At 34.2% G+C, this 27,835-nt stretch overlaps 23 protein-coding genes and 3 pseudogenes across 26 annotated transcripts, besides 5 other annotated features; 14 read left to right on the top strand and 12 right to left on the bottom strand.

Moving 5' to 3' along the window:
• Positions 1 to 194: 194 nt before the first annotated feature.
• TVAGG3_0479560 (uncharacterized protein) lies at positions 195 to 557 on the top strand (the record flags this gene model as incomplete). The annotated part of the gene is made up of 1 exon (XM_001584096.1): positions 195 to 557. One exon carries the CDS (start codon positions 195 to 197, stop codon positions 555 to 557), a length of 363 nt encoding a protein of 120 aa, XP_001584146.1.
• An 18-nt stretch (positions 558 to 575) lies between these two features.
• On the top strand, positions 576 to 818 carry TVAGG3_0479570 (serine threonine-protein phosphatase family; the record flags this gene model as incomplete). The annotated part of the gene is made up of 1 exon (XM_001584095.1): positions 576 to 818. One exon carries the CDS (start codon positions 576 to 578, stop codon positions 816 to 818), a length of 243 nt encoding a protein of 80 aa, XP_001584145.1.
• A 223-nt stretch (positions 819 to 1,041) lies between these two features.
• Positions 1,042 to 1,671, bottom strand: TVAGG3_0479580 (uncharacterized protein; the record flags this gene model as incomplete). The annotated part of the gene is made up of 1 exon (XM_051235801.1): positions 1,042 to 1,671. A coding segment is annotated over one exon (630 nt), but the record flags the coding sequence as incomplete, so codon positions are not given.
• Positions 1,672 to 2,125: 454 nt separating this feature from the next.
• Positions 2,126 to 18,400: a mobile genetic element.
• On the top strand, positions 2,201 to 3,100 carry TVAGG3_0479600 (phage tail repeat-like family; the record flags this gene model as incomplete). Its single annotated transcript, XM_051235802.1, has 1 exon — positions 2,201 to 3,100. One exon carries the CDS (start codon positions 2,201 to 2,203, stop codon positions 3,098 to 3,100), a length of 900 nt encoding a protein of 299 aa, XP_051093626.1.
• On the bottom strand, positions 3,657 to 4,054 carry TVAGG3_0479610 (K02A2.6-like family; the record flags this gene model as incomplete). Its single annotated transcript, XM_051235803.1, has 1 exon — positions 3,657 to 4,054. A coding segment is annotated over one exon (398 nt), but the record flags the coding sequence as incomplete, so codon positions are not given.
• On the top strand, positions 4,072 to 4,473 carry TVAGG3_0479620 (uncharacterized protein; the record flags this gene model as incomplete). Its single annotated transcript, XM_051235804.1, has 1 exon — positions 4,072 to 4,473. The coding sequence occupies one exon, from the start codon at positions 4,072 to 4,074 to the stop codon at positions 4,471 to 4,473; it is 402 nt and encodes a 133-aa protein (XP_051093628.1).
• On the top strand, positions 4,493 to 4,645 carry TVAGG3_0479630 (uncharacterized protein; the record flags this gene model as incomplete). The annotated part of the gene is made up of 1 exon (XM_051235805.1): positions 4,493 to 4,645. One exon carries the CDS (start codon positions 4,493 to 4,495, stop codon positions 4,643 to 4,645), a length of 153 nt encoding a protein of 50 aa, XP_051093629.1.
• On the top strand, positions 5,426 to 5,959 carry TVAGG3_0479640 (annotated as a pseudogene). Its single transcript has one exon. A coding segment is annotated over exon 1 (534 nt).
• TVAGG3_0479650 (uncharacterized protein) lies at positions 7,270 to 7,437 on the top strand (the record flags this gene model as incomplete). The annotated part of the gene is made up of 1 exon (XM_051235806.1): positions 7,270 to 7,437. The coding sequence occupies one exon, from the start codon at positions 7,270 to 7,272 to the stop codon at positions 7,435 to 7,437; it is 168 nt and encodes a 55-aa protein (XP_051093630.1).
• Positions 7,557 to 8,417, top strand: TVAGG3_0479660 (uncharacterized protein; the record flags this gene model as incomplete). The annotated part of the gene is made up of 1 exon (XM_051235807.1): positions 7,557 to 8,417. The coding sequence occupies one exon, from the start codon at positions 7,557 to 7,559 to the stop codon at positions 8,415 to 8,417; it is 861 nt and encodes a 286-aa protein (XP_051093631.1).
• TVAGG3_0479670 (organellar and viral DNA polymerase type B) lies at positions 9,089 to 10,030 on the top strand (the record flags this gene model as incomplete). The annotated part of the gene is made up of 1 exon (XM_051235808.1): positions 9,089 to 10,030. One exon carries the CDS (start codon positions 9,089 to 9,091, stop codon positions 10,028 to 10,030), a length of 942 nt encoding a protein of 313 aa, XP_051093632.1.
• On the top strand, positions 11,001 to 11,611 carry TVAGG3_0479680 (KilA, N-terminal/APSES-type HTH, DNA-binding family; the record flags this gene model as incomplete). Its single annotated transcript, XM_051235809.1, has 1 exon — positions 11,001 to 11,611. A coding segment is annotated over one exon (611 nt), but the record flags the coding sequence as incomplete, so codon positions are not given.
• On the bottom strand, positions 11,728 to 12,603 carry TVAGG3_0479690 (protein of unknown function, DUF4106 family; the record flags this gene model as incomplete). Its single annotated transcript, XM_051235810.1, has 1 exon — positions 11,728 to 12,603. The coding sequence occupies one exon, from the start codon at positions 12,601 to 12,603 to the stop codon at positions 11,728 to 11,730; it is 876 nt and encodes a 291-aa protein (XP_051093634.1).
• Positions 12,937 to 13,101, top strand: TVAGG3_0479700 (uncharacterized protein; the record flags this gene model as incomplete). Its single annotated transcript, XM_051235811.1, has 1 exon — positions 12,937 to 13,101. A coding segment is annotated over one exon (165 nt), but the record flags the coding sequence as incomplete, so codon positions are not given.
• On the bottom strand, positions 13,118 to 13,423 carry TVAGG3_0479710 (protein of unknown function, DUF4108 family; the record flags this gene model as incomplete). The annotated part of the gene is made up of 1 exon (XM_051235812.1): positions 13,118 to 13,423. A coding segment is annotated over one exon (306 nt), but the record flags the coding sequence as incomplete, so codon positions are not given.
• Positions 13,573 to 13,845, bottom strand: TVAGG3_0479720 (Poxvirus D5 protein-like family; the record flags this gene model as incomplete). The annotated part of the gene is made up of 1 exon (XM_051235813.1): positions 13,573 to 13,845. The coding sequence occupies one exon, from the start codon at positions 13,843 to 13,845 to the stop codon at positions 13,573 to 13,575; it is 273 nt and encodes a 90-aa protein (XP_051093637.1).
• On the bottom strand, positions 14,234 to 14,808 carry TVAGG3_0479730 (uncharacterized protein; the record flags this gene model as incomplete). The annotated part of the gene is made up of 1 exon (XM_051235814.1): positions 14,234 to 14,808. A coding segment is annotated over one exon (575 nt), but the record flags the coding sequence as incomplete, so codon positions are not given.
• TVAGG3_0479740 (uncharacterized protein) lies at positions 14,838 to 15,122 on the bottom strand (the record flags this gene model as incomplete). The annotated part of the gene is made up of 1 exon (XM_051235815.1): positions 14,838 to 15,122. One exon carries the CDS (start codon positions 15,120 to 15,122, stop codon positions 14,838 to 14,840), a length of 285 nt encoding a protein of 94 aa, XP_051093639.1.
• On the bottom strand, positions 15,883 to 16,416 carry TVAGG3_0479750 (protein of unknown function, DUF4106 family; the record flags this gene model as incomplete). The annotated part of the gene is made up of 1 exon (XM_051235816.1): positions 15,883 to 16,416. The coding sequence occupies one exon, from the start codon at positions 16,414 to 16,416 to the stop codon at positions 15,883 to 15,885; it is 534 nt and encodes a 177-aa protein (XP_051093640.1).
• Positions 16,793 to 17,131, bottom strand: TVAGG3_0479760 (protein of unknown function, DUF4106 family; the record flags this gene model as incomplete). The annotated part of the gene is made up of 1 exon (XM_051235817.1): positions 16,793 to 17,131. One exon carries the CDS (start codon positions 17,129 to 17,131, stop codon positions 16,793 to 16,795), a length of 339 nt encoding a protein of 112 aa, XP_051093641.1.
• Positions 17,394 to 18,395, bottom strand: TVAGG3_0479770 (annotated as a pseudogene). The gene has a single exon. A coding segment is annotated over exon 1 (1,002 nt).
• Positions 18,401 to 18,558: 158 nt separating the features above from the next.
• Positions 18,559 to 18,759: a mobile genetic element.
• Positions 18,760 to 18,796: 37 nt separating this feature from the next.
• TVAGG3_0479790 lies at positions 18,797 to 19,430 on the bottom strand (annotated as a pseudogene). Its single transcript has one exon. A coding segment is annotated over exon 1 (634 nt).
• Positions 19,431 to 19,974: 544 nt separating this feature from the next.
• Positions 19,975 to 20,833, bottom strand: TVAGG3_0479800 (protein of unknown function, DUF4106 family; the record flags this gene model as incomplete). Its single annotated transcript, XM_051235818.1, has 1 exon — positions 19,975 to 20,833. A coding segment is annotated over one exon (859 nt), but the record flags the coding sequence as incomplete, so codon positions are not given.
• Positions 20,834 to 21,404: 571 nt separating this feature from the next.
• TVAGG3_0479810 (attachment subunit-related family) lies at positions 21,405 to 22,238 on the top strand (the record flags this gene model as incomplete). Its single annotated transcript, XM_051235819.1, has 1 exon — positions 21,405 to 22,238. One exon carries the CDS (start codon positions 21,405 to 21,407, stop codon positions 22,236 to 22,238), a length of 834 nt encoding a protein of 277 aa, XP_051093643.1.
• Positions 22,239 to 22,918: 680 nt separating this feature from the next.
• Positions 22,919 to 23,556: a mobile genetic element.
• A 384-nt stretch (positions 23,557 to 23,940) lies between these two features.
• Positions 23,941 to 24,494: a mobile genetic element.
• Positions 24,495 to 25,697: 1,203 nt separating this feature from the next.
• Positions 25,698 to 26,049, top strand: TVAGG3_0479840 (uncharacterized protein; the record flags this gene model as incomplete). The annotated part of the gene is made up of 1 exon (XM_051235820.1): positions 25,698 to 26,049. A coding segment is annotated over one exon (352 nt), but the record flags the coding sequence as incomplete, so codon positions are not given.
• A 29-nt stretch (positions 26,050 to 26,078) lies between these two features.
• TVAGG3_0479850 (serine threonine-protein phosphatase family) lies at positions 26,079 to 26,321 on the top strand (the record flags this gene model as incomplete). The annotated part of the gene is made up of 1 exon (XM_051235821.1): positions 26,079 to 26,321. One exon carries the CDS (start codon positions 26,079 to 26,081, stop codon positions 26,319 to 26,321), a length of 243 nt encoding a protein of 80 aa, XP_051093645.1.
• Positions 26,322 to 27,579: 1,258 nt separating this feature from the next.
• Positions 27,580 to 27,835: part of a mobile genetic element that runs on past the window's edge.

The raw sequence follows: 27,835 nt of genomic DNA on the forward strand, positions 1-27,835 counted from the left end.
GGAGAAAGTGTCATAACAAAGAAATTTTATTAGTAAGTAAATGTGGTTTGAAATAGGACTACTTGTTTTAGGTTTTTTCCATTGTGTCATTTATTTCTTTGACGTGGCAGAAAAGTACAGAGAATATGAAGATGAACCAATGCCTGCAAATGTTCAGTATATGTACTCGTAAGAGATTTTTTATCTAATATTAAATGGACGCACAGAACTTAGCGAATGCACAGCAACCTGGACAACCAAACCCAGAGAATATTCCAAATGAAGTTAGAATACAAACTGCAATGGCAAACTATGGTCAAGTGCCAACAGATGTACAAATGCAAACTGCCATGTCAAATGACGCTGCGTTAGGTTTGCCACCATGGTATGCAAATATGAGATGGAAAGAGTTTTATACAAACCCTGAAGTGGGATATAAACAACTTTATGCAGATGACGCGAACACAGGAGTTGACCCAGAATATGTTTTCTACCAGAGGAGAAACAGAATGTATGAGCTCCAGTTAAAGAATGCTATGGAACTCAACAGGAAACGCAAAAGACTAGGCGGACATTAGATTTTTACATATAGTAAAATGGGTTTCTTCAGTAGTATTGGAAACTTCTTCAGAAGAGTTGGAAGAGGTATATGGAATGGAATAAAAACCGTAGGAAGAGGAATTTGGAACGGAGTCAAAAATATTGGTAAAAGAGTAGGTCAGTTTGTTGGTATTATACCTAAAGACCCTGAACCAGAAGAGCAAGCTCCTGTTATACAACAGCCTGAACCTGCACCACAGTCTAGTTGGCAACCAAATCCAACACCTCAACCGTATTAAAAAGTTATATTTTTACCGTTCGATAGTAGTTGTATATGAAACTAAGTTCTAAGTAAAACGCATGGTATAATGGAATTATTCTTTTTCTTCCATCTGTAGTAAACCATACTTGAAAGTCTGAAATACTTCCACTTGGTGGTTCGTATAACTTTGTAGGTTTTTCGTAAAAGTCATTTGCCAAGCATAAGAAAGAGTTTTGGGCGCCAGAAAATGAAGCATGAACAATAATAGCATCTTGGTCGAAAACATTTTCATATGTTCCATTAGGGTTTTCGACTTCATAAAAGTCTGGGTGTACTGGATATGCTGCAGGCTGATTTAACATCCTCATAAATCTATACCATGCCAAGTTGTTATATTTTGTAGAAATATAAACGTTTTCTCCAAGGTCTTCTATTTTATTGATTTTAACAGTTGCATTTTTCCTGTCATAAATAATATCGAGATGGTACTCTCCCTCGTCAATGTTATACTGGTTTGCATATTCGATATAGATATCGTTTATTTTTTCTTGAAAAGCTTGAAGAGTTGTTTCTAAGTTTACAAGCAAACTAACTTGTAAAAGTTTTCCCTGTTCAAATTTCTCATACATACGTTTTTCTTTGTTATAGTATCGAACTTCAAAACCGACCGTAAATGGGAAACCATGTATGGCTTCTGAAATGAACTTCATTCTACGAAAGCCAATAGCTTTTGTGACAGATGGGTCTCTTAGCCATCTTAATGGGTAGTCAAAACGATAGCCTTCATGCTTTACGGTCTCTGTCTCAAACTTTTGACCGACATTAGTAAAAAGTTCATCTAATGGTTTAGTTGTAGCAACTCTTGAATTTTCTTTTTCTATTGGAAGCATATTTTATCTAGAATAAAAATGTCGAAAGATATTGCTTCCATGAGAGAAATACAACACAACCGACAACTCATTGTGCAAGCTCTAAATAAGAACACAACAAACTTTTCAAACTATTCTAAGATATCTGAGTCATTGAAAGAAGGAAACTTAAAACTGACATTAAACCCAATGACAGATGAGTTTCTGTTTCAAGACAATAAGAACCATACTGTCTGTATAAATCCAACAAAAGGAACTTTAAACGAGAAACCTATAAATGAACTTCTTTTGAAAGCAGATGTTGACAAACAAAGCTGACAAAGAATATGTAGACGATGCAATAGCAAAAGAAGAAGAAAGAGCTAACAATGCTTATGCAACAAAAGAACATACTCATCCTGAACTAGCAGACAAAACATATGTTGACAATAAAATGTCAAGTGAAGTGACAAGAGCTGAAAACGAATATTCTAAAAAGACTCATACACATTCTATATCTGAAATAACAGACTTAAACGTTAGCCTTGAAAATAAGGTAGATAAGGGACTTATGGCTAGTGTGTTAGAGAAGAAAGCGGATAAGGAATATGTGGATGAAAAAGATAAAGAAATTATAGAAAGGGTTGACTGGTACCATGAACGGACATCGAAGATTTTAAAAACTAAAGCCGATACAGGATGGGTTTCAGGATGTTTAGACCTTAAAGCAGATAAAACTTATGTTAACGATGAGTTAGAGAAGAAAGCAGACAAGAACCATACACATACAAGTTTTACAACTGTTGCTATAGAAAGTATTGAAGGAACGGTTGAAGAAACTGGTGGGGATGCAATATATTGTAAACCTCCTAACTTTCCACAAGGTTTAACATCGGATGACGACATAACGACGATGAGAAACATTAGATGTAAAGATGTTTATGTCATGAAGGATGAACATAATATTAAATTCACTGCTCAAGATTTATATGACAAGAAAGCAGACAAAACAGAGCTTCAAACATTAAAGACAGAAATACTTCAAACATTATATCCTATAGGCTCTATTTATACGTCAATGAACTCTACCAGACCAGAAGTAGTACTTGGTTTTGGAACTTGGACTCAAATAGTCGACAGGTTTTTGTATTGTGCAAACTCTTCAAAGGAAACAGGTGGAAGTAAAACGATTTCAGGTGAAAATTTACCTGCGCACAGTCACTACATAGATTTAAGTACATCTCAAGCAGGTTGGCATAAGCATAGATATTGGGATTGGTCAGCAATGACAAAAGGTAAAGGATATGATGTTAAAGACAACGTTAAGTTTGCTATAGATTGTTACTGGAGTAACACTGAGGGAGGAGGAAACCATACACATCGCGTTTCAGGATATACGCAAACAACGGGACAAAGTAAAGACTACATGCCACCTTACATGACAGTTTACGCATGGTATAGAAATGCTTAGTCGTCATTTTCAACTTCTTTAGCATATTCGTCAGGAGTTGTCTTATATTTGTTAGGAACTGTCTTTGAAAGTATACCACCTTGAACTTTGACAAGTTTGAAACGAGGTCTGACAATAGTAGTTTTATCTTCTGCTTGCAGTGTGTACATTTTGCCATGTTTGCCTAAAACTTCATAATATTCTCTTGTATACTTTCTTCTATTTTTACGAACACGAATGTGAGTACCTGTCGGGTTCCCATTGTTGTCATAGTCAATAGTATTTTCATATGGGTCGCGTTTAGGTATTTCTATTTTTACTTTGTCACCTTTCTGAAGTTTGAAGCCCGGCATTCTTTCTTGTTTGTCTCTTTGACTAAATTATTAAATATATAGTCTTTCTCTAAGTCAGGGTTGTTTTTCATTTCTTCGGGGGAGTGGTTTCCCAAACCTTTTTGTTTACGGCTATTGTAAATATTTAAAACTTGTCTCATCTTTGCCATGGAGAAGTGTCTATATTTGTCGTCATATGACATTTCATTTGCTTCACCACCTTGTGGTTGGTTTAAGTCTCTTAACATTTTATACAACCGTCAATGACACCAAGAGCAGAATGGTTTTGGTCGACAATGAAATATTGGTTTACATTTTTTGAACGCAGATAGTTTTTTACATCATCTGATTTGAAAGAACTTTCACAGTCAGATGTCAGTTTTGTTGGATGGTATTTGTCAACGAATATTGTCAAAGCAGTTTTCACATCTAAAATATTTTTGGACCATAATGGTATGGCTTCACAGTATCTTGTGTTTTGACCGACAAATATTAGCCAGTATGGTGGTCCATCTTCTCTATACCTCGGAATGTTTTCCAAGATATCCATAAACCAAGCATTTGGTGTTGAACTAAAGATTTTTATCATGAGTGCTTTCTTTGTCGCTTTAGAAACATAGGGGTCCTTGTTTGGATTCGTCATTTTTTAACCCATAAGAAATGGGTTTATTTGGCGCATTAGCAGGAGTTGCATCTAGATTTTTACCCGCAGTGGGAACAATAGCCAGAGGTGTATTTGGAGTTGGAAGGAAGATTTTGAGTACATTAGGTATACTTAAAGAGAAAGCACAACCTATTATACAAACTGTACAGAAAGGTTGGGATGTAGCACGAGATGCAACAAATCTTATTCCAAATCCTGAAACAAGAGGAAAAGTTCAAGGATGGATGGACAATGTAGGAAGACAAGCAGGAAACTATTATAACAAAGCAAATGACTACTATAACCAAGCAGGACACTATATGGACCAAGGTGAAAGATTCTTTAACAGAGGATATAACCATGCACAACAATGGGTAAACAATAACCAACCTCAACCGCCTCAAACGTGGGGAATGTAAAGTTTTTTACTGAGATGAAATGAACAATACAGCATTGAGACAAATGGGTTCAAGATGGATTTGTCGACTTCCAGCAGTTACACAACGTGTTTGTCAAGTTCTTCCTATACCTCAGGAAGTTTTAGACCGACTTAAAAAACCTAAACAACCAGTTGAAAACAAACCAAACTAAAATTTTTTACTGACCTGAAATGACCGAAGAAGTTGAAACGGTAGATTTGACACCACAAACAAAAAGTTCAGAACCATTGTCAAAACCTGTCAAAGAACTTACAGATGAAGAGAAAAATTCAATAATAGAAAGTGCCAGGTCTGGAAATACAAACCCTAACTACAAAGTCACTTTTCATAGAAATGGAACGGCTAGTATCTCAAAAAGAAACAGACTCTCACAAATAAAATATTGAAGTCTGAAGGAGCTTTCGAGACAACAGATGGAAAAGTTTACTTCACTGACCAACAGTTCATTATAGAACATCTCATTGACTTAGAGTCGAAATATTCTAAACTTTACAACAAACACAAAAAGTTGAAAGGAAAACAAAAACAAATGGCATATGATATTTATGAAGATGTGACGACACAACTGTTCCTGCAAGTGAAGTAAAGTCAGAGGAACCGAAAAGTGACGAAAAAACCGATAGAAGAAGAAAAACCAAAAACTGAAGATAAACACAAAACCAAAGTTTAGTTTCCAAACTAAACCAAGTCAACCTTCATTAGCTGGTATGGGTTGGCGTCAAAGACTTATGGCAGCAGGTGGTTATGTAAAGTAAAGAAAAAAAAAAATATTTTTTTATTTTTATAAAAATGCCCCCATATAGAATGGATAGAAAGTCTGCTAGAATAAAAGCAGAGTTACAAAGATATGTTGGAGAGTTTCGAAGAATTTTAAATATAGGAAGGAAGACCCATAAAAGTCTATGACAAACTGGCTGGTCTTCGCTACGAAATGGATTTGGAAACAGCACGTGCAAATTATCCAAACAGACTAGAGAGGTTAGAAGAAAGAACGTCTTATGAACATGCCTTTCGATGTTAGTGAACCTCAAGTTGAAGGACACGACGGCTTTGCCAGATTCTACTGGAAACATGACGAACAATTGCATCCTTTGAGAAGGAAAAAAGAAAAGGTGAAGACACACATGCTCCCATGGAAAGAACAAGATATGCATATGAAAAGTATCGTGAAGTTAGAAGTCAAATTACATCTGGTCGAACCTTTACAGTAAACTTTGACGAAGGAAAGAACAAAGAAGGCTTCATGGGTGTACTTGCTGCCATACAAGACGGAAATAAGAAAGGACACAATCTCAGATTGACCATAACGGATTTGGATGGTCACATTTACTATGCAAATGGCAATGAACAAACAGCTGCAAAACTTCTTGACGCTTTCAAGACTACAAAGAGAGAACAAATGGTTGACTCCGACTCAGACATTTTGAATGCAATTGAAGGAATTGCAAGTGTCAAGTTCGAATAGTACCAACCTAACCCTCAAGCAGTCAGACAACATGCTGGATACTTCCCGTTCATAAATAAGTCTGACATTGACTTGACAAGGTATGGAATTTACAATTCAATTGAAACAATTGTCAATGAACCTTGCATTCTTACATGTCTCAGGAACTCTGGTCTTGTACAGATGAGAAGATGAAGTATCTTGAGTCATGTGTGAAGACAAGGTACATTCTCAGAGGTCAATTGGCAAAAAATTGCACCGTTGGCAAATGTCAATATCCGAGTCAACATACCTACAGCTAAAGGTTCTTCACATGACGACTATGTTGTTGAGTTCAATTTACCATGGTTGAAGATTGCAATTGTCCACAACCACTTCATGTTGAACGAAAGTCTTACAAACCCATTGTTCGGAAAAGGCAAGTGCAACATTGTCAGAGCTGTAAACATTCTTTTCGAGAAAGGTTTGTTGGAACCAATTCCAGATGACAAGCTGACAGAAAAACTTTTGTACCAAAAGACGAAACAAACTTTTCACTGTTAGCAAGACCAAAAGTTGTTCCAGACAAAGTTCTAGTACAAAAGAAGTACACAGTTCCACAAGGAGTTGGATTGTTCGGATACCAACCTGAACCAGAAGAACTTCCAATGAGGTTGCAAGAACTTCAAGATGCTATAAACAAACTTCCATTGAGACATCCAATTGACGTCAAATTGTATTGGAGAGCATCTGAGTTAGGTCAGAAGGTTTTATATGAAACAGGTTGCTTCGACGATGTTTATGAGATAACAGGAGAAGTTTCTCAGAAGATAAGAGACTCACTTGAATTTCCACAAACTGGACCAATTGGTTGCGACAAGTTCGACTCAAACGAAAAAAATATACTATGTCGACCTTAACGCTGCATACATGAGGTTTGTCCAATATATTCCGACTGGAATTCCAAACGAAGATGGTGAGTTCCCGGCGAAGGAACTATACAGTTGGAAAAGTCATACAACAACTGTATGATATTAGGAAAGCTTCAAACCCCAAACTTGCAATGACACTCAAATTGCTTATGAATTCGACATGGGGATATTCCATTAAGAAACCTCAAGAGATGAAGAGTAAACATTATGAGAAGTCGACAACTTTGTTGAAAGGTTTTCTCCTTTTGTTTTGAAGTACGAATTCACTCAAGGTCAAAGTGGCTTAGTAACCACATTAAAACCTATTGTCGAACATTGGTCTACCCTCAGTTCGCAAAGGCAGTCCTTGACAACTACAACAAATTCTTCTCCGAAGTCAAATCCAAAGTGAAGGTTTACTATGAGAACATTGACGCACTCATGACGAACGAAGAAGGCTATAACAAACTCATTGAAATGGGAATGGTCGGTGAAAAGATGGGCTGTTTTAAGCTAGATAAGGTATTTTCTGAAGTTCATGTCCTCTCCAAGCGTAAGTACTGGGGCATACTTGAAGACGGCACAGAAATAAAACATTGCATGAAATAAAAAATTTATTTGAAATGTACGCTGAGTTTGTTGGAGAAGACCGTTGGGAAACTTGTTTGTTAGATGAGAAATATGAAATGGCATACCATTTTAAAACAATATATTTTTACATATATTAAATGCTTCAGGTTGAAAAACAAAGAACAAAAGTAGCAGATACAAAACCGTTAGACTATATCTTTACAAATGCTGGTAGGACTATTTCAGATGAAGAAATTTCATCCCGAGTATACAGGTTTGACTATCCAATTCGTTGGCTTCAAAGTCCTTCAGATGCAAAGGCAATAGGATTTAGAAGAGTTTTGTTTTCAAATAGAACTAACGCATTTATGTTCGCAGTATATTTTCATGGGCAGTATAAAGGTTCTGGTGGTCTAATAGACAAATTTGACGAAATGAGAATCTTTACAGTTCGTTCAGACGAAAGTCTTGAGAAAACTCTAAATGACTTTCAAACTCAAATGAACAAATATTATTGGGAATTTCAAGAAAAATACGACTCTTTACTAAATGGAACATACTATCTGAAACTAGAATATGACAAGATGAACTCCACCGTTTCATTTCAAAAGATTGAAATTAACCCTCCAAGAGATACAGAGTTTTTATTTTGGAAAGTAGACAAACGTTCTTGGGCACAATTTCTTCGGTTACTAAACCAGAACGAACCATTACCACCAGATGGTCCATTTCAATTTATACTTCCACCAGCAGATTTGACAGTTTATAGAAACGTGTTTGACCCTCAAAATGTTATGTGTCATGCAAGTTTCAGTTCAAGCAACAATAGTTTTCTATGTATTGGTAAGGACTTTTATGACTTTGCTTCTAAATTCTACGAACCACCTAGTAACAGTTTCTCTGACTTTCAAGTTTGGTTCACAACAAATGGTGTGCAACATATTATTCCATTGTACTATGACTTTTATCTCGAATTGTCTTTCATATATAACTACGGAAAAGTGCTGAAAAAGTATTGAAAAATAATGTTTAGGTGAAGAGGTGAGATCTCACCTCTTTTTTCACCTTTTTTCTCACCCTCTTGAATTTTCATGAAAACAATACTTGTACTGCTTCAGAACAATACTTGTACTTTTTCAGAACAATACTTGTACTTTTTCAGAACAAGACTTGTACTTTTTCAGAACAAATTTCCCGTAAAAGCTCTCAATTTGTGAGAAAAATTTTCTGTTTCAGAACAATACTTGTACTGTTTCAAGTACCAACCACCCAAAACCTCTTGAATTTTCATGACTTCTTCGAAAATGTTTTGTCGAAACTTCTTCGTAATGAGCTTAAATCAGACAAAAATATATTTTAGGTGAAGAGGTGAGATCTCACCTGTTTTCTCACCTCTTTTTTCACCTCTTGAATTTTCATGACTTCTTCGTAAATGTTTTGTCGAAACTTCTTCGTACATGTTTTGTCAAGACTTCTTCGAAAATGTTTTGTCGAAACTTCTTCGTAAATGTTTTGTCATGACTTCTTCGTAATGAGCGTAAAGGACCCAAAAATAATGTTTAGGTGAAGAGGTGAGATCTCACCTGTTTTCTCACCTCTTTTTTCACCTCTTGAATTTTCATGAATTTTCCCGAAATAAAAAATAAAGTTAGTTTTATTTTTTTATTTTTTTTTATTTTGTATAAAAGATATGATTTCAACAATCGGCACAACAACAATTCAAACAACAACTTCACCAAACTCTTTAGTTATGAATCCTACGTCAATGTTAGTAGAGATGAAAAGCTTCATTCCTTCTTCATATACTTTCGAAACAAAAATCCAGAAGATAAAGCAGGAACTTTTAACATGTAATTTAGACTGTAGTGCGAAAGATGAAACAAATGAACAGTATCTTTATGAAATGCAGGACATTATTGACCATTTACCCAAATTGCCTGAAATTCAGCAACAAAAACTCACTATTCCTGAATTCGACGAAATTGAAGTCAAAGCAACTGACTCAGTAGAAATAAAGAAGTTCATACGAAAGGTAAACTATGAGTTTCTAGGATTTCATTGCAATCATAAAGTTATGGACAAAGATTGCGACATGGTATATAAGAATGTTTCTGACATATATAAATCTGAAGAATTTAAGACCTACGACAACTTTGTTTCGTTAGTTGCTGAATGTGTATGGCAGATAAGAGATAAAGATAGAAGAGGTAAGGTATGGAATGAACAGATAAGACCCGCTATGTTTGAGATGAAGAGAGCAATTGACGCCTTAGTTGTTCTAGCAGGTCAAATTTCAATGTATAACGCAAAAATGAACCCGCAATGTTCAAAATGTAAAGCAGCAATGAGGAAATATAACTACTCCGTCAAAGAGATAGAACGTATGAGAAACGACTATGCAGACTTAAAGAAAGAAGCAGAAAAGCCAGCAGAAGATAAAATGGACATGTTAGAATTTCTGAACAAAAACTATCCAACAGCAGAAGATTTCCTTCTATCTGACGTCAAGAAGAAGTATAAAGAAACTTTCGGTATCGTTAAAACTTTTGACATACTGACAGAAGAAATAGAAGCTACGAAATTGTTTAGGATTTCAAATATACATCGTACAATTCATGTAAAACGCTTATAAAATAACTGAGGTGAGAAAACAGGTGAGAAAACGGGTGAGATCTCACCTCTTCACCTAAAATATATTTTTGCTGAATTCAGCACAAAATTCTGAGTAAAATAATTTTTAGGGCATGTGTCAAACCGTTGAGTTTTCACAAAATTCCAAAAATAACGTTTACCATGTAAAACGCTTATAAAATAACTGAGGTGAAAAAACAGGTGAAAAAACGGGTGAGATCTCACCTCTTCACCTAAACATTATTTTTGTCTGATTTACGCTCATTACGATGAAGAAGTCTTGACAAAACATATACGTTCATGTTTGACAAAACATGTACGAAGAAGTCTTGACAAAACATGTACGAAGAAGTCTTGACAAAACATGTACGAAGAAGTCTTGACAAAACATATACGAAGAAATCATGAAAATTCAAGAGGGTAGAAAAGAGGGTAGAAAGGAGGTTAGATCTAACCTTCTACCCTAAAATATATTTTTGCTGAAAAAAATGACCAAATTTCATTATATAACTGTTATTTTTTTACGAAGAGAACTTTTGCACTTCGTCAAAAAAATCCCTGAAATCATATCTTTTATACAAGATAGAAAATCTTACTCGCCTAAAACTCATGAAAATCGTAAAAAATTGCGACCCAGACTTTTTTCGGGGTCGCCTAAAACTCATGAAAATCGTAAAAAATTGCGAGTAGGTAAGAAACCCTGGTCGCCTAAAACTCATGAAAATCGTAAAAAATTGCGAGTAGGTAAGAAACCCTGGTCGCCTAAAACTCATGAAAATCGTGAATTTCCTTAAGATAGAAAAAATAAAGTTAGTTTTATTTTTATTTATTTTTTTATCCGGAATATAAAGACAGATATGTCAACAACCGAGAACACAACAACAGTTATAGTCCATGAAGCCATAAATGAAGAATACGAGTACATACAGTTTAACAAACAACTCCGTCTCATTCGTTCGGTCAAAGACGATATGTACCAAATGCAAAGTATTTTGACAGCATGTTTTGCTCCAGATACCAAACATACAGACGATTGGTTCAAAAACCAAAGCACACAAGAACTTTTGAGCGAAGCACAGCGAGACCGACTTTTTTCGGGGTCGCCTAAAACTCATGAAAATCGTAAAAATTTGCCAAATGGTTTGAGAGGTTGGTATGTACATAGACTTCTTGTAAATGCTGTTGCAATGTGGGCTTCGCCTCGTTATGCTTGGTATATTTACAGACTTCTTGACGAAATTCATAGACAAGAACGTGAAGAGATGGAAAAGAAACTTCAAGCAAAAAATGAAGTCATTGAAGCAAAAGACAAAAGCATTCAGAAAAGAATACCACGTTCGGTACCAAAAGGTAAGGAAAAGAACTATAAGTATATGATTTATACTGAAGAGATGGAAAATGAAGAAGATAAAGATATGGTTATGTTGCATTTAGTCAGAAGAAACAACAAAAGCTTTTACGACCTTGCTAAGATTTACAAATCTGACAGAAATTGGTTCTATCGCGAAAACTTACCGATTTCAATGACACCGAATGAAGATGTGAAACAAATAGTTCAAGATACGTTACCTCAAACACACTATGATATGAAAGGTTGTACAATACTTACATTCAAAGAAGATTTGCCATTGTTAAAGGAAAAAATAACAGAGTATTTTGACAACTTCAAACAAGCAGAGTAAATGAACCATTTATTTTTCAAGCTTGACTTTTTACAATTTGAACTTTGTTTGCGTAGATATGAATTCTGAAAGAAGTATGAGGGTCTTGTATGACTTTATACTTCTCCCAGAGTTCATATCTGTCAAACTTACCTGCCATGGACTCTTTCATAAGTTCCATGAAATCGTCTTCGGACAATCCGGGGAAAAGTATTATGTCAGTAAGTATTCTTTTAACATCCTTACTTAAACTCTTTGCTGTCTGTACACATATTACGACTGAAATGTTAAAGTGCCTAAGTTTCTTAAGAATTCGACACATATCTTGTTCTCTATTCTTTAACAAAGGATGAGAGGCGAAATCATCTAAGATAAGAAGACATCTATGAGGGTATGTCTTCCAATCGTAAGATTGCAATTTCTTCGAAATGTATTCTATCTCTTTCTGTTTGTTTCTGAAGTGTTTCTTCTCTAATATTCTCTGCATTTCCTCATTTGGGTCTTTAAACTTAGAATTTATATACTCATTTATAGCATTATACTTCAAAACTCTTCTTTGGTACTTCTTTATCCAATCTAACAACTCAGAGTCTTTTATACATACTAACTTAGACTTCTTTATAATATCTTTGAACGAATTGACGGTTTGGTCAAATTGACCAGAAGTACTACAAATGACAACTAACTCATAGAATGGGTTCTTCTCATCTAGTTCTTGTTGTTGTGCAGCCATTTTAAGATAAGTGAAAGTCTTACCCGACCCAGGTGGTGCAATTAGACCTGTTATACCATTCTGAGCAAATAAGAACTTGTCATGTATAGGCTTTATCTGAGCATTTTCTAACTTCCTCTTGTTCTTGTTTAAAACATTCTCAAATTTCTTGTCAATGTCAGCAAACTTTTTTTCTAACATATTTTTAGAAAAATTAAAATTTTTATCTTTTAGAAAATGTCTAGCGATTTCGCTATCTATATTCGAGACAAACTTTTCGACAGCAAAACATCTGTCGACCATAAAATCTTACATAGTGTAAACAAGAAAGGTGAATTTGTTCTAAAGTTCTGTTTCTGGGAATATGACAAGAACCATAAAACATTACAAAGAGCAGTCTTAAAATTTGTCAATGACAGACTTGTTGACAGAGATGACGCCGATTGGAAAGATGAAGTCCAACAAAAGTTCTTAGAATGCAAAGAAGACACATGCGCTGTTCTTGAAGATGAAATAGAAAACAGAATAGATGAGCTATTAAAGGACAAAGAACTTTTACATAAATATGGTTCGGAGAAATTTGACATAACTCCACCAGAGAAGAAGAAGAGAGAAAAGAAAGAAAAGAAAGAAAAGAAAGTAGAAGAAGAGAAGAAAGAACCTGAACCAGTTCCAGAGAAAAAGAAATTTGACATGTAAAAATAAAATTTTATTTTTAGAACATTTCTGGGTCAATGTCAATGTTCTCTTCCTCTTTAGGAGCAAACACTGGCTTAGACTCTAAAATCTTTTTACCCAATTTACCTTGAACTTCAACTATCTTAGACTCATAATATTCATAGTCGTCTGTCTTCTTTGGTTCATAAGGTATAACAAGTTTGTATGCTTTGCCTTCTTTAAGGTTTGAGAACCTTCTGTCAAAACTTTCTTTGACTGCTAACAAACCTTCTATGTCTAAGTCTTCAAATTTCGCACCATTTTTAGTCACAATAGCAAACTTAACTGGTTCGATGTTCCAAACTTTGCTGAATGAAGACTTTTCAAAATGGTAGAAGTAAACATTCAAATATGTGAATGGGTCTAGTTCTTCTTTAAGTCCTGACATGTACTTATTTACTGAGATGAATTTCGTCATCTTTTCTATCGGATAAAAAATATTTTTTTTAAAATTTACTCATAAAAAATTTTCTTTGTATATACACCATTCTGAACATCTAAAAGACTTTTGACATTTGCCAAGAATGTTCGTTTAGACGCTGTCATATAACCATATTCTTGACAATATTGTTTATACGAATCGTACAATGACCTTTCATCTAATGACACAAAGTCAGTTTCATCTATGAACAGTTCATATACACTCTTGTTTGCTTCTAACAATGTTTGTCTCTCTTCGGTATGTGGAATTTGTCTTGGATTGAACTTAGAAATATCTAATGTCATGAAATATGAGAACAAGTGGTTGTAAAAGTCAGATGTCAAACATTCTGACAAAGCGTCAAAATATTCTGTATCTTGCATATGAGAATCTGACGTTCTGACAACTACATATCTTCTGTCAGAACTTTCTAACTTCATCGGAACAGCATTGTTTGAAACCATAATGAAGTTTGCAACATTTTCACAAACTCTTTGGTCTTTATATTTTCTTTCAACAACTCCAACTTTGTCTGTTATAAGACTCTTCAAAGCATCTGAGTTCAAAACTTTTGTTGTATCTATACTTTGAAGTTCATTGCAAACTATAAGTTTCATATTCTCTATTGAGGAGTTAAACTTGCCACAGATGTTTTCTATGTTTGTCATATTCGGATTCGAATAACCTTCTAACAGTTTGCACAAAATATCTGTAAAGAATGTGTTCTTACCAGTTCCTTGTTTTCCAATTATAATGAGAGCAGTTTCATTTTTAGCACTTGGATGTTGTAAGATGTTTGCAAACCAACATAAGATATACTCATAGACTCTTTCGTTTCCATTGCATATAATTTCTTTGACATGGTCTAACCAAGCTTCTATAATATTTTCTTTCCATTCTACTTGTTCGTATTTATATCCAGTGAAGATAGAATAGAAGTTTGGAGAAGGTGTATAGAACTTTATACCTCGAACTGAAAAATCTTCTAACTTTGACAATAAGATATCCCAAGCATCTAACATCTTCATTCCAACTTGTACAACTTTTATTTTCTTAAGTTTCTGTCTACATTCTTGTTCAGACACTATTGTTGCTCTTGGTTTGTTAAAGACAACATCCCATTCTTTCATAACATAACATTCTGGGGCAGAGTCAACATAAATGACTAAACGTTTCAAATTCTCGACTGCTTTGTTATAGTCTCTAAATGGACACATATTTCTGAATGCTTGGAAGTCATAAAAATCTGAAACATCTATTCTGTACATTTTTATAAAAATAAAAAAAAATATTTTTTTTATTCTTGACTTTGTTGTTGCATTTGTTGCATTTGTTGTTCTTGAGCTATTTGTTGTTGAAGTTGTTCTTGTAATACAATACTTTCACCAGTTGCATCTTCCAATTCGAAACTTTCTGCCGTCATTGACAAATACATAGGACATAAAAGTTTTACAGGAACAAAGTTTGCGTCAACTAATGTCAACGTTATACTTGCCAAAGTGTTTGAGTTCACTAAGGTTGAAAATTCTGCATTCGAATGAACAATAGGCAAACCAGCAGAGAAAGTATTGTTTATACGCATAAGTATCTTTTGGTCATAATAGTTTCTGTCGATATTCGAATAGCACTTTGAACCTAAGTTTGAAACAATATATAAAATAGGTGTGCTTAAAGTCAATGGAATAGACATTCCTTGTATGACACCTTTTCCTGTTATAGGAAACTGTTGGTAGTAAAAACCAGATATAAGTTTTGTATTATAGCTCATATTGTTTATAGTAAACTCAGTCGGACATCCAAACATAATGAAACCTGCTCTAGTTGCAGCACATGTTACACCCGTCCTTAAAGTATTAAATAAGTCAACAAAACCTGTTGGTGGTATATCTGAGTAAGTATCTTCAAAGGAGTATTTTTTACCATTCACAACAATAAAGTCTTCTGGTGTCAAAAGAGCAAAACAGGCTTTAGTCGTCATTGTGTTTAAGGTTAGTTTACAATATCGTCCTTGAGGACTTTGTAAGTTTGTTGTTATAGAATTATATGACTCGGGGTTTTTAGTCGTAATAGTATAAACCATTATATCTTCTGCCATTTATATATATTTAAAAGTTTTTCTGAAAGTGGAGAAGAACTTCATCTAAACTTTCACATGGCGTTTCTTGAAGTTCTCTGTCTAAGAAGTTCAAATATTTTGTAAAGACATAGAACTTTCCTTTGTCTACACGAACAAACAAAACAGGGTCTTTCATATCGTTCAAAAGTGTGTAAAGTCCTTTACATGAAATAAAGTCTATATTATTTTTCTTCAAACATCTTTCAAGAAGTTTTGACATTTTTACTTAGCAAATAAATTTTAATGAAATGTTGTGGTCGTCAAATATTTTTATGACGTCTGGGAAACTATACTTTAAGTTCAACGTTTCACCTCCTTTCATAACGTATATCTTGTCAATGACATTATATGAAACACCACAGCAACTAATGTCGGGTTCTATTTCTTTGATGTTTATATCGTCTGCCTCTGTCAAAAGTTTCAATAGTTCTTTCAAAACTTCATGAGGTGCAATGACATATGAGTTCACTTTTACAGGGTTGTGTTCGACCAAGTTTAACATTATACCTAAAGCTTGACAAATCTTCTCCTGAGTTTGAAGTTTGTCTTTAAGTTGTTGGTAGTCGTTTCGAATATCTGCAACAGAACTTAAGTCTCTGTTAACTTCAGGATATGTTGGTTCTTTTACAGGAACAATTGTTATACCATCTTCGTCTTCGTATGGTTTCCCCACTTCAACATCTCTGTCTTTGACATTGACAATAACACTTTGACTGTTTGTTTGAGTTGGTGAATTTAACTTCACATCTGCCACCGCCATTAAACCTTTTGAAACACTTACGCTTCTATTTTTCGGAAATGACATTTTACTTAGAATAAAAAGATGGACGTATTCGGATATCTCTTCGAATTGAAGCAGAACAAAGTTTACACACACAAACAATACAAATACATTGACAGAATAGTTCTTTATACAAACAATGGTAAATGTTATAGAATAGCAATATTTGCTGAACCAAAATATTTCCATAAAGCAAAGAAAGTTGGTATAACTGAAATGGTGAAAGTTCTTGACGGTGACAAAAATATAACAACAAAACTTACAGATATTTCTAAAGGTAAGTTTATCTTACAATATTATGTCAAAACTGGCGTACTGTCAATATTTGACGGAGAGAAGTCAGTTCAAGAACAACTTACTGACCTGCTGCCAAAATCTGCTCGATGGAAGCTGTCGTTATGCCAATCTGAGGAGCCCCAGCAGGTTTCATCGAACGAATCTTCAAAAGAGCATCTTCCGTGAAAAGTGCTATTGGTTTTGTAAACTTCTTTGCTCTCAGTTCATCTGGACCGTCTCTGTCACCAGTATATTGTATTTGTACAGTACCAACAGTTGAAATACCACCCATAAAGTCTTCTGAGTCAGCAAATGGAATGCCAAGCCAAAAGTTTGAACGGTCTCCATTTGTATATTGAGTTTTTTGACCTCCTGTATGAGTCCATACTTTCACATATGGCATAATAGAACTTTGCATTTCAGGGTTTATGGTTGTTGTGAAGTTGTTGTTAAAGTTCATAGCATCTAATGTCAAGTTGTATGACCTCATATCCTCAACTGTAGAATATTCTTCTCTTGGATAATATTTGCCATCTATGTTTATATGATATTTAATACCGGGTTGTAGAAACAAGAATAGTCATTTATAGTTCGTCTGAACAGTACAAACATAGTATCTGCATGTTTCATTGCAGTTGTTAAAGCAATATCTGTTCTTGCACCTGGGTCAGCACTTTGGTTTCCAACTTCACCTGCAAAGTCTTTGACAGATATTTGGTGTATAGGGAACATAAGTGGAACTGCAATATATTTGGCAGCTAAAGCATTTGAAATATCTGGGTCCAACATATAGACTGCAAGTCTGCTTTCTATTCTCTTGCATTCAAACTTTTCGCATGTGAACTTAACTGGGTCCCAAGCAGTTCCAGCAGCATTGAAATAATAGTTTACTTCATTGTTGAAGTTTGAGAAACCAAAGTCTAAGTCAACTTTGTCTTTGCAAAAGTCACAGAACTTGGCTCCACCAGTTCCAGCTACAGTAATGCTGAATGGGTCTTGTGTTGGTGCAATGACTAAGTTATTTTTGCTTGGAGTAAGTTCAATAGAAATTTTTCCTGCCCAGTTTGGCAAGTATCTTAAAAACCTGAAGATGAGGAAAGATGACAAAGGAACTCTAAGTTTCAGTTTTACTTTAGTGGCAGCATTTCCATCTGAACCAGAAAGGTTAACATAAACTCCTGGAACGTTAGGGTCAAGTCTTCTTATTTTCTCAATATTTGCATACTGGTCTGTTTGTTCTCTAGCTTGTGGTTGTACTGAGTTTCTCAAAGCGAACCATTCATAGTTTGCCCATGTTACTGTTTGAACTAAGTCAGAGTTAGAATATATCTTATATCCCATGAAAACTTCTGGAGCATATTGGTATCGACATAGAAAATTCCATTGCAACCTTTCTTGTCAGACAACTTGGCAGAAGGTTTTATTTCAATGTCTTGTTCCACGTATAAGAATGAGTTGTCAATAGAAATAATATGAAACCTGTCGCAAGCAATATCTACTGTTGTTGAAGAACCTTCTCCAAACTCACCTACGTTTCCATAAGAAACAGCAGTTGTATATTCGTAAGTTCCAGGAACTATTTCTGACCTTCTAATGGCATTGTCGCATTCGTTATACCATTCGGAAACATTTCCGTTCATGGCATCCAAAACTGTTGGCGTTATATTCTGAGCGGCGTACATTTCATATGGGTAAAAATATAGAATAGTTGGATTTATATATCATAATAGAACCCACTCGTACCAAGCTTTACTTTCTTCCTGACTGAGTTTTTAACTCTTCTTTTTCCTTCATTGCCACTACTTTCACTAGATGAAGTTACTTCTTCACTACTTTCACTTTGTTCTACTCTTCTTCTTTTGGTGTCGCTTTTGGTAACTTGCCCTCTGCTTCAAGTTGTTGCATCTTTGCCTCATGTTCACCTAGTATGTTGTAAATTTCCCATGTCCTTTTTGCCTTTGGGCTCTGGTCGCCCAACTCAGGTAACCTATATCCTAGAAAGATTTTGTCATAGTTTGTATTTGAGTCTTCGCGTATTGTTTGCATGACTCTTTCCTGAGTTTCCGGTTCAAGCTCTTCAAACAGAGCTTGTCCATATGGAATAAGCTCGTTTCCAAATATATGTTTTTGTAGCCATTCTGGTTTTCTTTCCATGTTACCAATAATATCTTTTGTGAATGGGAAAGCTTTTACCCAATGTTTCAGTCTTGCGTCATTTATTTCTGTAGTTTCCAAAGGAGGACTTGTTTGTTTCCTTCAGGCTCTTCTAGCTGTTGTTGCTGAACTATTTCTTCCATGTCTGGTTGTATCTGAACTTCTTCCTGTGGAGTTTCTTGTACCTCATCTGCTGGCATTTCATATATTCCGAGACCGTTTTTAAAAAGTTCCCTATCTAAGTCATCCGGACTCATAAACCTTTCTTCTTTCGTTCCGTCTCTATTTTTTACGCGTTTCATGAAGAGAGTTGAATTATCATTTAGCTCTGACACCAAATATCTCGGAGTAAATTCAGTCATGTCATTTGGATGATATGCTATTAAATCATATCCCTTAGCGAGCTTGTATTTTCCAGGTTTGAAATTATATCCGATTTTATGCTGAACCATAAAGCTAAATAGGTTCGGGTCAGTATTTCCTTCCTTGAACTTTCTAATAGCTTCTTTATATCTGTCACTAAAGTCAAGAGTATCTGGGTAACCATAGTCTTCCTTAAGCATTTTTAAGAATTCTTGGTTTCCTTGTTCTCTACTTCTTTTATGTCCTTGCTCTGTTTGTGGTTGTTGCTGTGCAGTGTTTTGAACTGTTGGTTGTGTGTAGTGTTTTGAACTGTTGGTTGTGGTGCAGTGTTTTGAACTGTTGGTTGTGGTGTAGTGTTTTGAACTGTTGGTTGTTGTGTTGGTTGTTGTGTTGGTTTTGGTGCATGCCTGTGTCTGTGTCCATGTGACGATGTAAATGTTTTAGGTAGTCCTGGTGCAGGTGCTTCTCTTGGAGGGTTTGGTGGTATATAAGTTCCACTAGCTAGTATATAAGTTCCACCAGCTGGTATATAAGTTCCACCAGCTGGCACATATGTTCCATCTGCAGCATAATGTCCTACCTGACTTTTCGTTCTTAAGAAAGCATTTACTAGGTCTGTTTTGGTCTGTTGTAACTCTTTTTCTTGACTTTCCACAACAGTTGCTCTAACGGCGTCATAGGCACTTTGAACTGCCTGTCTCGTTGCTGCATCTGTTATTTTCGTCATATTTTGTGCTACTTCTCTTAACTCGTTGTCGAAACCTTCAGACTTCAGTTTCTTTCCAGATGAGAAGTCGTTCACTAGTTTCACCTTACTATGAAGAGCTTCGAAGGCGTTCTTAAAGTCAGCATTCATTAAAGCTTCATTTGAACTGTCTTCATCCGCTTGTATTTTTGTCCTTATTGACCCTATAAGTTGGGCTGCTTTAGCGTTGGCTTGGGCATCTAACCAGTCATTATTAGCTTTTATATATTCTGCGCTTTTCATTGCCTTTTGCATGGCTGCGTCGTTATTTTTACTTTCTTGTGCTAAGTTTTCATACTGTACGGTTTGGTTTTGCAACTGTAAAAGTTTTTCTGCCTTTACATTTGCTTCAACTTCTTTTTTATACTCATCGCTATCCATATATGTCTTCAGGGCTTTTTGTTTTATTTCTTCATCTTTCAGTACTTTATATTGAGTAGTATGGTTTTTCAAATTTATAACATCTTGTTCCATTTTTGCTACTTCTGCTGCTTTTTCTGACACTTTTTTCGCATATTCCTCTGTACTTAGTTCTTTCAGTTGTTCTTCTTTCTTCTTTTTCTCTACGTTTAACTCATTGAGTTTCTTTGTGTGTCTGTCATATTCTAGTTTCTTTTCGTTTTCACTTATTTGTTTCTGTATGTCTATGTTTGACTTTTTGACATCTGTTATTTGATTTTTGAGTGAACTCAAATTCATTTGACTTTGAGGGTTATAAGCTGTTCCGTCTGCAGCTCCACCATAGCCTGCCATTTTCGCTAAAAGTGCCGCTCTTAAACCTCCACTCTGTGCACCAATAACTCGGTTTAAAAGCATAGGGTTGCTTGACATTTGTTGCAACATAGTGGGGTCATTCATCATTTGTTGTTGCAACTGTTGTTGTGGTGTCAGTTTTACTATTGGATGTTTCAATGCTCCCTTCCTCTTACGTATATTCTTACGTAGCTTACGTGGCATTTTAAGTGAAGTTAAAAAGCGGTTTTTGACAGATGTTTATATGACACTTTTTGTTCAGCACAAAAAACTACTCGGTCAAAGTGTTGTCGGTTTTGTAAAATAACCGTCTTATCTCATTCTATAAGGGAGAAAAGGCTTCTCAAAGTATACTTCCTTGGAACGCCTGTAACTTTTCCTGTAGCGACGATAGACCCTTACTTGTCCGGACAAAGTTATACTATTTTGAGTGCTCTACAAAAAAGTCAACGGCGACGACTCTCAAAAACCGTTGTGTAAAAAGTTTTACCGTTGGACAAAAAAGTATATATAGAAAACAAAAAACGTTTATAGTTCATTCAATATTTGAGATGGAACGGTTTTCCAACGGTAACTATTAAATAAAATAAAAAATAGAAGGGGTCTCCGTTGACGAAAACGGTTTATTTTAAACTTTTCTATGAGTTGTCCGAAAAAAAACAGTTCATTTTTCATAATGGAAGGAAGAAAAAGTGTCGCAAACAATTCGTCGACTACCTCTGCAGTTAAAGTTCCTACAACTTATGTCTCACCATTCTCAAAACCCTTACGACCTCCTATAATACCAAAGCAACTTCCTCATACAATTCAAGACAAATTGTTGGACAATATGCATTTGCACAAAGAAACAGCTCAGCCAACAGGTCAGGCAACAACAACTATCGGAACAGAAGCATTTTCAGAAGAAGTTCATACCAATCAGACTCCAATCGAACATACAGAAACACAACCACCCGAAAATACAGAAACACATTCTGCAATGACCACTAGATCGCAAACACGATATCTCGCCTTTAGCAAACAATTTAAGTCTCAAATTCAAGACACACAAGATAGCGACACTCCTCTTTCAGAGAAAGTTCGTAGAAAATACGCAAAGAAAAGGTTAGAATTGTTAGATAAGTTAAATGAACAGTGGGGTTCAGAAGACAATCGAGATTATAACGAGATGTTTCAAGCTGTCATGGATGCCATTCAGCCTCTTGAAAACGAAATCAAAGACCCTGGCGTACTTGTTGACATGTTTGCTTCATATTTACCCGTTACTGCCAATCTCATAGCGTTGCAAGCTATTGACCAGTTCATTCACTTGTTTCCAAAGAACTTGCAGAAGCATTTACAAGAAGTTAAAATTGCTGAATTTGTCCGTATATATCCAAATTCATACAATTATTTGGAAGAATTGAATGAACATGGTGAACCTATATTATATTCTTTTCAAAGATTCTTGCAAATCATCAAAAATAATTGTATTTTAAAAAACGATCAAATTATCCTTTCATTATTTTAAACTTAAATTAGTTTTTATGATTGACTAAAGCAATCATATTTATTCATCATTAAATAAACAAAAAAATAATATTTGAGAGTTGTTTCAAAAAAAACACATTGAATTTATTAATTTGTCTCAATTTCAGTATTATAAATTTTTATAATTTCAATATTTTGAAATACACTTTTTAATATTTCAATATTTATGATATTTCAATGTATTAAGTGGTCTCAAATTGAGCTTCTCAAATATAAGTTGGCCTATTCAAATAATAAAATTAAATAATATTTAAAATAATAAATAAAAGTGATTGAGGTCATAGCAAAACGGCTGTTTCAGTCATTAATTCTTAAAAATAAAAAGGGTAAAAACTAAATACAATGGGTAAAATTCAATAGTGTCTGTGCTATCGTTCAATTTGAAGGTGTCTTTTGAAACCGCAAGACACATTGAATTTTTGAATAGTGTATTATGGTTTGACAGACACCAATGAAAAAATAAAATGATATTTGTTTTAAATATATAAGATCCTTATATAAAATATAAATATTTTATCGTTTTATTTTCTTGTTTTAGAAATGTTTTTTATTGAAAAATCAATAAAACTAACTCCAAAATTAAATTTTTGATTTAAAGACACTATGATGACACCAGGCAAATCTTCCAAGACACCTATCGTCGGGAATCTAACAACCCTAGCGAAAAGTTTCATCGTTTCTTTGTTATTCGTATCAATTCCGAACTTATCAAAAAAAGCTTTTTGAGCAAGAAATTGCTTTCCACCGTTTTTAATATAAAGTTCGATCCATTTTTGATAAAATTTACTCGCGTAATGTGAACCCATTTCAACTCCTATATGATGGCAATGTTCTTCATTAACTTTGCTTATAGTAAACACTCCATTTTGTTCTTCAACCCTAAATTTTGCCTTGCATAGGGGATACGAACATGAATAAGTGACATATTGCTTTGGAGATCCCGTTCTTCTTCTGTATGGGACACCGCCCTTGACTTCCTGTTTAATACCAAAAGCAATAAGCTCCTCTAAGTCCACCGAAATCATAAAAATGAAGTGATTTTGAAAAGAGTTAACAAAATTCAAATCACATCAAAAACAAAAACACATAAAAATATTTTATTATACTCATTCGAAATTAAAAATAATAAAATTTATATATATTAATTTCATTAAATCAAGGTTAAAAATCTCACCGGAAAAATAACCTCAGTGTGATAAATTTATCACTGGAAAAATTTACAATAAGGTTAATACCGAAAATATCGAACAATCAACATTTAAGGTTAATTTAAGAGTATGCACTTTTGTCACCTACTCATGGAGAATTACCTAAAACAATGATAAATTTGAGAAGAAACAGAATGTAATGAAAAAATGATGAGTATGAAAAGAATAATAATTCCATTCAACATTGATGAATGTGAAAATAAATAAAATTGAATAAAAAAATGATGAAAATGAATGGAAAGATAATGTCATAAAACAAAGATAAAAATTAAACTAGATAGAATATTATATAACAATGAAGAATATGAAAAGAAATAGAATATAATAAAATAGTGATGAATATTAAAAGAATGAGGAAAAGAATTTTGTTAACATCAGCGCCATATTCAACCAAACATTTAACAATTTCAAGCGATCCTGCTTCGATTGCAACAGATAGAGGGCATTCATTACTATTAAGAGAATTTGATTAAGGGTGCACACGAGAGGATCATGTAAACTTCAGAATTTAGAACCTTATTTTTAGGCATTATCTTGGCTACCTATTTAGGCTCGAAAAGCAAAAAATATCAAAAAATACAACTTGACTCCATTATGACCCTTTCATGGAGGTAGTTTTTATCCGCTAGTATTTTCCCTTTGAATCTCTTTACAATTCGAAATCAAATTCAAAACTCAGTAGAAGAAAGGAAGAATCGACTTACTACGGTTGTAATACGAATAAATACATATATTTAATTATTTTTATTTACATAATAATTGTTTGAAGCTCATATTCCATCAAATTTTTAAATAAAAACATTAAAATGTTGAAAATGTTTATATATTTTAATAGGGTTTTGGCACTTTATTGAGGAATTACTACATACATAGTCGAACTGAACTTGATATTTTGAAATTTAAATTATTTATCAAAATTAAAATTTAACTTGAAATTTATAATTATTTAGTCATATTTTGCATAATTCTAAGTAGATTTTGTAAAAAATCAAGAAAGAAAAATTTTAACGTGCTTTATTTTTTCTTTTAAAAAAAAAAAAGGTAGTGGGGCTTCCAGGCACTTCGTGCCTTCTAGCCCTGATGTTGATGTTTAGTATAAATGAAGTTTTTATTCGGAGGACTCTTCTTCTTCCTCCATTGCTTCTGGGAAGAAGCCTTCTTCTGGGTCGAAAACATTATATAATGTGTCGCTTTTCACAAATTATATATGTTTTCATGTTTTGTCACTTTTCTGTCACTTTTCAGGGAAAAACATTTTTATTATTATATATAAATGAATTTTACAAAACCACCGTTACCGTTCTTTGGAAATAAGAGTAGATGTAAAGATATTATATTGAGAGAACTTAAGAAACTACCGAATGGTCTAACATTTGTAGATTTGTTCGGTGGAAGTTTCTATATATCCCATTTGTGTCATATAATATTCCCAGACTCAAAGATTATATGCAATGACTTCGACAACTATATGGACCGTCTCAAACATATTCCAGACACAAACAATATATTGAAAGAGTTAAAAGAAAAGATACCTATAGGTAAGATGGAACGTATACCATTAGATAACAAAAATATTGTGAGAGAGGTTTTGAAAAAAGCAGAATATATAGACTGGGATAGTATATCTGCTAGACTATTATATAGTGGTTCTATAAGAGTTCATGACATTGAAACACTTATGTCAAAAGTTTTATATCTTAACTATACAAATGTTTTCAAAGAGGACATAGAAAAATATATTGAGGGTATAGAGTTTGTGAGATGTCATTGGACAGATTTGTATGAAAAATATAAAGACAAGGAAAATGTTTTCTTTATAGTGGACCCGCCGTTCTATAACACATGGGATTTTCAATACCAAGTAGACTGGACTTTGAGAGACTCTTTAGAAACTTTAGACGTTTTACATAACCATCCATGCTTTTACTTTACATCCGATAAAAGTGGTTTGGAAACCGTTATGAGATGGTTAGAGGACATACATGACTATGAGTTTATATATGACAAGATAGAATATGAGAGAGGTCCTATAAACTGGAGAAAGTGTCACAATAAAGAAATTTTATTAGTAAGTAAATGTGGTTTGAAATAGGACTACTTGTTTTAGGTTTTTTCCATTGTGTCATTTATTTCTTTGACGTGGCAGAAAAGTACAGAGAATATGAAGATGAACCAATGCCTGCAAATGTTCAGTATATGTACTCGTAAGAGATATTTTTATCTAATATTAAATGGACGCACAGAACTTAGCGAATGCACAGCAACCTGGACAACCAAACCCAGAGAATATTCCAAATGAAGTTAGAATACAAACTGCAATGGCAAACTATGGTCAAGTGCCAACAGATGTACAAATGCAAACTGCCATGTCAAATGACGCTGCGTTAGGTTTGCCACCATGGTATGCAAATATGAGATGGAAAGAGTTTTATACAAACCCTGAAGTGGGATATAAACAACTTTATGCAGATGACGCGAACACAGGAGTTGACCCAGAATATGTTTTCTACCAGAGGAGAAACAGAATGTATGAGCTCCAGTTAAAGAATGCTATGGAACTCAACAGGAAACGTAAGAGACTAGGTGGACATTAGATTTTTACATATAGTAAAATGGGTTTCTTCAGTAAGATAGGAAACTTCTTTCGAAATGTTGGAAGAGGTATATGGAATGGAATAAAAACCGTAGGAAGAGGAATTTGGAACGGAGTCAAAAATATTGGTAAAAGGGTAGGTCAGTTCGTTGGTATTATACCTAAAGACCCTGAACCAGAAGAACAAGCTCCTGTTATACAACAACCTGAACCTGCACCACAGTCTAGTTGGCAACCAAATCCAACACCTCAACCGTATTAAAAAATTATATTTTTACCGTTCGATAGTAGTTGTATATGAAACTAAGTTCTAAGTAAAACGCATGGTATAATGGAATTATTCTTTTTCTTCCATCTGTAGTAAACCATACTTGAAAGTCTGAAATACTTCCACTTGGTGGTTCGTATAACTTTGTAGGTTTTTCGTAAAAGTCATTTGCCAAGCATAAGAAAGAGTTTTGGGCGCCAGAAAATGAAGCATGAACAATAATAGCAGCTGGTCGAAAACATCTTTAAATAAATATGGTTCATCTCTTGCATATCGACTGTAAATATTTGCTAAAGGAAGTTCGACTTTCTGATTTAACATTCTTTGCAAATAATACCATGACATTGCAGTGAATTCTGTATATATTTGTTCGTCTTTCTTTGGATTGTCTTCGTAGATTTGAAATGACACTTGTGAATTTTGTTTGTCATATACAATTCTCACATAAAGTGTGCTCTCGGTATTTGCATATTCATCAGCATATTTTGCATAACATGAATTTATTTTATCTTCTATATTTTTTAACGCAGTCTGTAGAGAAGATGAAAGGTCAACTTGTATTAGCTCAATTTCTTCCCACATTTTTCGTTTCCCTTCAGATATATAATCTATATGAAACCTTACAATAATGGAAAACTTTTATCTTCTACAGACACAAACTTCATTCTACGAAAGCCAATAGCTTTTGTGACAGATGGGTCTCTTAGCCATCTTAATGGGTAGTCAAAACGATAGCCTTCATGCTTTACGGTCTCTGTCTCAAACTTTTGACCGACATTAGTAAAAAGTTCATCTAATGGTTTAGTTGTAGCAACTCTTGAATTTTCTTTTTCTATTGGAAGCATATTTTATCTAGAATAAAAATGTCAAATGAAACAGCGTCTATGAGAGAAATACAACACAACCGACAACTCATTATACAAGCTCTAAATAAGAACACAACAAACTTTTCAAAACTATTCTAAGATATCTGAGTCATTGAAAGAAGGAAACTTAAAACTGACATTAAACCCAATGACAGATGAGTTTCTGTTTCAAGACAATAAGAACCATACTGTCTGTATAAATCCAACAAAAGGAACTTTAAACGAGAAACCTATATCTGAACTTCTTTTGAAAGCAGATATTGACAACAAAGCTGACAAAGAATATGTCATTGAAAAAGTTCAAGAAGAACATGACAGAGCAGATGCAACATATGCAACGAAAGAACATACTCATCCTGAACTAGCAGACAAAACATATGTTGACAATAAAATGTCAAGTGAAGTGACAAGAGCTGAAAACGAATATTCTAAAAAAGACTCATACACATTCTATATCTGAAATAACAGACTTACAAGAAACCTTAAACAGTAAAAGTGCCGTTGGACATACACATACCATTGCAAATATTACAAACTTACAAGAAACCTTAAACAGTAAAAGTGCCGTTGGACATACACATACCATTGCAAATATTACAAACTTACAAGAAACCTTAAACAGTAAAAGTGCCGTTGGACATA

Source organism: Trichomonas vaginalis, chromosome II (genome assembly GCF_026262505.1).
Source record: "Trichomonas vaginalis G3 chromosome II, whole genome shotgun sequence".
Lineage (NCBI taxonomy): Eukaryota > Parabasalia > Trichomonadida > Trichomonadidae > Trichomonas > Trichomonas vaginalis.